The sequence below is a fragment of the Trachymyrmex septentrionalis genome, unplaced genomic scaffold (genome assembly GCF_001594115.1).
Source record: "Trachymyrmex septentrionalis isolate Tsep2-gDNA-1 unplaced genomic scaffold, Tsep1.0 scaffold52, whole genome shotgun sequence".
Lineage (NCBI taxonomy): Eukaryota > Metazoa > Arthropoda > Insecta > Hymenoptera > Formicidae > Trachymyrmex > Trachymyrmex septentrionalis.
Window position 1 is genome coordinate 400461 of NW_017305694.1, and position 7087 is coordinate 407547.

Genomic DNA, 7087 nt, shown 5'->3' on the forward strand with positions numbered 1-7087 from the left:
TCAAAAATTTGAGTATTAATATCAGAGCTAGATACTAAAAAAATGATTTGAACAATATGATATCTTATAGAGCCGTATATGTGAGAACACAACCTATAGAAATCAATGCCTTAAACGGTCTAGCTGGATCTTAAGTGCTTATATGATTCTTTGTGAATTCATATACTGTTACGTATGTAGTCTCTTCTTTAAAATGCGCGCCGAAATGATTTTTCGGTCTTGAAATGCAAACTCTACTAAACTATCGCAGTAACAAATGATTCAGTTAGACACACACAGATGCGAAAATAATTTTGTTAGACCATCAATATATATAATTGCTTAAGACGGTCTAGTTGCTAGAATGTCAAAATTTTTTGCAATATTGTTTATCATACTTAAACGTACAATTATTTTGATAGTTCAACAAAATTATTTTCAGATATTTTTATTTAGCTAAATTTTTTAATACTTCAGCAAAATATATATAAATTGTATAAAATATATATAAATTGATAAAACAGCCAAAACTTTCAGACTATTTCATTTTACCTTTATATTATTATTTTAACTTTATATTAATTATAACACATAATATACGTTATTAGGATTTACAGGATTCATTAGTTACTTTGTGCAAAATAGTTGCACAAGTTAGAATGGTTACATGTTGAGAATGTGATTTGCAAAAGCTATAATTATGTCATATTAGAGCGGGAAGAATATCGGGCGTAACGAGCTCGTTGAAGAGAGTTCTCGCAATGAAGTGAGCTATATAGTATCATACCACTATGGTACTTATTACGACGATCTTTAATTTCCTGCTGCAATCGACGAATAAAAGAATCACGATTACATAAAGATTACTGCAAAGTATTATATATGATAAATAATCGCTAATCGTAAGATGATATGTCGAGGCATGCATATCCTTTGTCTGTATCTTTGTCAAAGCCGCGTACAAATACGAATTCAGTCAGTTTAATTCTTCTCGACCCTTCTCACACATACGTGATCAGCTTTTTAAACACGGTATTAGGAAAGCCTTATTTTGACCGCAAATCCGTCATTGAAATTCTTGCGTCGTGCTTCGAGCGTTTGCATGTTGTCCTTTTTTAAAAATAATATTCTCCTAAATAAAAAAATATTATAGAAAGTACAAGTATATGCACTTTAGAAACTACAATTACATATATTTTTCACTAAAAATTAATAAATTATTATCAAAAGATACAATACAAAATTTTACTCAAATTCTACATATTTATAATAATAATAATTTAGTGCATTACAAATAACATTCATATTAATACATAAATTTTACATTTAGGAAAAATAAAATGTTAAAAGATCATTATATAATGTTATTTAAATTTTTATTGAAAGTTATTATAATATTGAAAATAATCATATTGCAGATGGGTTTATACCTATAAGGACTTAAGGATCGGAATAAGACGTTTTCAAATATTATAAATAGAAGTCGCAATCTTACGTGCTCAAATTTATAATTTCAAACATTTATTCAAAAATCCAATTTTTATTTCACGACGATTAACAATTTTCAACGTGTTATGATAAACTTAATAGAAAGCGAGCGAATGATTATAAAATTGTTAGAGCAATTTTAGTACTCAAGATTGGAATGCACAGAATTTCTCACCAATTTATGAGGAAAAGCAATAAACCGAGAAGAAATAATATATTCGCCAAGGAAAGCACCTATTCATTGTTCTATTAAATGTTGGCGCATGGGAAGAGAAATCGACGAGCGACCTGTTCGCACGATCGATTTCCTGGCACTCTGGATAACCGCGTCTGTTATCAGCATATTTCTGGCATAATCTACATTTTCTGGCTTAAACACGACCGGAAAAGTGTTTGCGATTTAAAATGGAAAACTGGTAAAAGAAAGCGACGTCCCGATTTTTTAGATACATGAGAAAATTGTAAGACAATAAAACTTTCTCTCCATTGTCGAATGAAGGAAATAAATCCCGTTCTTGTAATCACTATGAAGTATCGCATTCAATTATTGTCGTAGATAAATTGTCTAATTTAAGTAATTTTTGCATAAAATGTCATAAAGAGTCACGTACGTCAGTAAACTCGCATAATGGTCACGGTCGTCAGTTCGAGACAATTCGCTGAAAACATATTAATTCTTTTCGTCGAGGTCTAAATCATCTTGTCGAGACTGATAAGGCCATGAGATACACATGACAATATTAATCTGACTACTAACGTGATCATCTTCTAACACGATAAAGCAACGGAGAGGAGATTCATTCAAATGTGACCTTCAATAGTAATATTTCAAAATAATTCTAATTCATGCACAATCATATGCTTTGTATATTATAATATATATTACAGATTTAAAAAAATATATTAGAAAATATCTGTTTAGAATCGCTAACCCCTTCTCGGACTTGCCCAATAAAATTTCCAAAACTTCTTTTATAACCCAAAAAAATTTTTTCGCAAAAATTACAAAAACCGTTCTTCAAGTTTTTCGAATTTTATTATTGTATCTATATATTTTTCATTATTGTATTTATAATTATATTAAAATTGAAAATAAAACTAAAAATAAAAAAACAAATTTTTCAAATTAATTTCAAAAATAAAATTTTTTGTCTATTTTCTCTCTAAAATCTTATTTTTCAAGTTCTTTTTATTTAATTGTTAATTAGAGATGAAAAACGCTTCGATACTTTAACAAAAAAAAAAGTAGTCCTAATTAGATCAAAGAATTCATAGTACAATCTGCTAAACATCTGTTGGTTTCAGATATTCATTTACTATGACAGAGAGTAAAGAATGAGATATAGAGAAAAAGTTGCGTATTCGTGACTCTATTTTCATTGAATGTAAAAAATCGTTATTGTCGATAATAGTAGTAATAGAATGTCTGAACATTATCTAATCTATGCATGCAACATTTCTCGTGATGTAATCGCATAATTTTATCCGTGTGTGCATTTACGCACCGCACAGTTATCGTCAACTCGTTCGCGAACGCAACGCCAACCGTATCCAGGTTGTGTTTGTAAGCATAAATACGTGAGTTTTATATGCTGAATCCGCGAAGCATTTCGTAACTTTATTTTGCCGGTCAAGAAGCAAGTAAATTACATTCGCTTTATTAAGCGAATTTTATATTAAAATTTTATTTTAAAAATCTGGTTTACTCATGTCGCTGTCACGACGGAATACATTACATAAAAAGAATGATTTTGCTAAATAATTAAAAAATTTAACTAGATATAGATTAAAAAAAAAAAAAGAATTTTATTAAACTATCAAATATACTAAAATCTGTAGAACGCTCAAATATGACGAGTAATACTGTTAAAAGTTTTGACATTTTAAGAGGCAGCTTGAATGCCTTATATTAGTATATAGTTATTTTTTCTAACAAAATTATTTTAAAATGCAATTAGCTAAATTTTTAAACTTTTTAGCAAATTCATTCTTTTTATATACAAAGTATAATAACGTATTATTATTTCAATAATGAAAATCCCGTAAATTGTTATGACTTGAAATCTTTAGAGCTTAAAGTATCTCTTCTCCTTGAGCACATTTACTGCCAACTTTTATTCACTATTTCTTCTAATTTTTTAATCCTCGGACGTCACCGCAGAATCATTTTTTAATTATTCGTATTTATTTAAACGGAATTTGTAATAGTATATGAGAAAATCTTAAATGATAAAAGTCTTCTGAAAACATAAAGTTTATGAAAATATGGCATTTAACAAACAGAAATTTAAAACGATGTGAGAAAAGCAGATGTTCCATCAAACATGCAAGTTTTCAGAACGTAATACACTGGTCACTCACGGGTAGAATAAAGATGCTCATTCGTATTGTTCTCTGTAGAGAGCCGTCGCGAACTCTTCGCCACCGAGTGGCTCACAAAAGTTCATGGAAAGCGTTGTCAAAGGTCGATTCGCGTAGCTTCGCGGCAGCTTTCGAGTTCGCGGATCGACTGCGCGGTACCAGTCCGCAGCAACATCCGTTCTCCGTTCCTTTGAGCTGGTACCAGGATCGCCATCTAACGGTTGTGATACAGGTGGCAAGACGAATTATCCATAAGATCCGTAATATTAATTACAAAAATCAATAAAGGAAATAGGCAAGATGTTTTATAATGAATGTGTAAAATTGAAATGGTTTGTTGACGAAGTCATTTTGAATAATAAATACGATTAGAGATCATTATTTAGATAACAATTTAATGGCCAAATGTTAGAATATTATAAACGTTTTATCAGCAGTATAACAAAGTTAGAAACTTTATTGTTTAGGCGCGAGACAAATCCCAAGTAACAGAATCTATAATATATTCGCTGCAACAGCAAAAATGTGACTAATATAACATTCTGTTAACCTTACACGCAGAGAAAAAAATTAGTCAACGCAGCTAAAATAGAGCAGTGGCAGTTAAAACGTGTCCTTATAATAGGAACAATTACTGCCAAAGCTCAATTTATTAACTGCTAAAATTTAGGTGCTAAAATTTAGGTAAAAAATATTCTTTGCTAGAGTAAAATGGCAACCGGCAGCGTCTCGGAAACAATCGCGAATGGAATGATCGGTTACGCAGCTAAGAGAGTGACGAATAGCTGCCACTTACTTAGCTACTCATGTTAAGCATGCTTTTAATTTTAACTAATAAAGTTGAATGTCGATAGCAAATGTGTTTTTTCAATATCCAACTTTTATCAATAACAGCAAAGTTTGAACCAGCAACTGATATTTAACTAATATTACTAAGTCCTTTTTTTGCGTGTAATTACAATCATTTTAGCAGCTACAGCTATTTTAGCTATACAAGTTTATTAATATGACAGCTAATAAAAAAGTTCAAATGAAGCCACTGCTGTTTCAGTTATATTGGTAGCTGTAGTTGCTGTAATAGCTCATAAAAAAGTCACATCTATTTTGCCTGTAAAAGCACATATGTATATGATAACTTTATAGTCAAAATAGCTGTAATCTAGCTGTAATTTGTATGTCACAGTAAAGGCAAAGTAACACAAACTATCATTTTGGATATAATTAAATTTGGAATGTATCAGCAATGGTCAAGCGGACTCATGCGTTCATTTAAGCGGCTCTAAAATTATTACTTAAAGATCTGTGTAGTTCTGTAATCAGAATACTTATGAATTTGCATCCACATTAGTATAATTATATGTATAATTATATGTACGTTATAAATTGTATAATTATAATTATACAATTTATAAGCTACATATAATTAATCATACATATCGTATTACTATTTATAACGTACATATATATAGATATGTACGTTATAAATAGTAATAAGTTGCAATAATTAATTTAATCTTTAAATTTGTCTAATTTTAGTAAGACAAAGATTCTGGGTTGTTACAAATTTAATTCCAGTTGAAAAAAAGATTATTTCTTTACTGTATTTTTAAACATTTTTACGTAATATTTTACTGTATGTTTACATATTTTTACGTAATTTTTAAATTAAAAATTAAACTTGTATTAAATATTAATTTACGTATAAAAACATTTTGTTTATTAATTTGTTTATTCAGATTATCACTGTTGTAACATATGACTACGACAACCTCTTTACAGTAAAATAGTTGTGCAATTGAATGGCTGCGATATCGTCTTCAAAGCCTAAAATTGTTACCCCATTTTTGCTGTTACAACTTTGTCACAATATCATAATGACGTTATGGCAATAACTGTCATAGATAAAAATGTTGCGGTTTAAGCTGAAACAACGTTATTGCAGACGTTTTAAAGCTTCATGTGTAACTTGGGACATTTCTACATTAATCATGAAATACCCTAGTTACGCAAATTGTTGTATTTGTAAGATTATAAATATCGCAATGATAAAAAATAATATTTTTAGTAACGTTTAAAAATTTGATTTTACTAATTGTAAAGTAATAAAAGGAACATCTTTTAATAATATATAAACCTAAATTAAGTTCTCGACACTGTACTACAATTAATGCCAAGATGTGTAATATGATATAATTTCTAATTTAAAAAGTGTTCCGCGCGCGCGCGACTAAAAAACTTTAAAAACAATATTATATCACAAAAAGATATAAAACTAACGATAAAACAATTAAATACACTCATGTAAGACTATATAAAATTATGTGTTATAATAGCATAACAAAAAATCAATAATAGCAAAACAAAAAATTAACCATAAAATAAAAACCGAGCTAACAAAAAATCAATAATAGCAAAACAAAAAATCAACCATAAAATAAAAACCGAGCTAACAAAAAATTAAATAAATATAATTTGTCGAACATAAATGCATAAAAAGAAACATTTTCTTATTTCTGTTTCTTCAGACTTTGAGACGATTCTTCCATAGATTCCAGCCACAATTGAAGTTCTTTGGTAGGCTCCGGCCTACGTATTTCCGGATCAATCTCGGCAATTATTTCCTCTACCGGAACCTTTAATCCAGTTACAGTTTGTCTACTTAATACAACGGCGCGAATAAAATTGTCCGTGAGACTGATAAACTGGTTTTCTATATAAAAGTGTTTATCTTCCCAGTAAATGAGCTGCAACAATGCAAATTGGATTGACTTGATTATCGCGCATAAAAATGAAAAAGAAAAAAAAGAAGCAAAACGTATTGATCGTACCTTCGTCGTGACCTTGAACGGTGTAAAGATAGGAATCGCACGGCGATATCGTATAGTAGATGCACCTTGAACAGCACCGCCGCCTCTTTTTGAGATAGCGCTGTAAATTCCTGATCTGTCATAGAAATAAAAACGCGCAAAATCCAACTCGCGTAAATATCGCGCGTTATTCATGTGCTTCAAGACCAAGTCAACATCCTGAGTGGTGCAAATTCCTAAACCAAGAGAATTTCATTTGCTATTATTACATCATCATGTCAGAGCAGACTAAATTTTCTTATAACCGCAAAGAGCTTCTCAGGTTTGATTCTCAACCCGGGAACAAATGTTATATACTATATAGACATATTTTATATTATATAATTATATAAAAAAATATGTCAATTTTTTATAATTATATAATTTATATATAATTATATATAATTTTATAT

General features: G+C 29.5%; 2 protein-coding genes across 2 annotated transcripts in view; both read right to left on the minus strand.

Moving 5' to 3' along the window:
• Positions 1-3990, minus strand: part of LOC108751848 (tetraspanin-9) — a 16381-nt gene extending 12391 nt beyond the window's left edge. Inside the window, exon 1 of the mRNA XM_018492305.1 lies at positions 3829-3990. The gene's annotated coding sequence lies outside the window, so the exon portion shown is untranslated. The remainder of the gene's footprint in view (positions 1-3828) is intronic.
• A 2305-nt stretch (positions 3991-6295) lies between these two features.
• LOC108751849 (protein THEM6) overlaps positions 6296-7087 on the minus strand; it is a 2263-nt gene continuing 1471 nt past the window's right edge. Inside the window, exons 2-3 of the mRNA XM_018492310.1 lie at positions 6657-6871; positions 6296-6572 (exon numbers count right to left, since the gene is read on the minus strand). Of these exons, the coding sequence (XP_018347812.1) occupies positions 6336-6572; positions 6657-6871 (452 nt within the window). The 3' untranslated portion in view covers positions 6296-6335. The remainder of the gene's footprint in view (positions 6573-6656; positions 6872-7087) is intronic.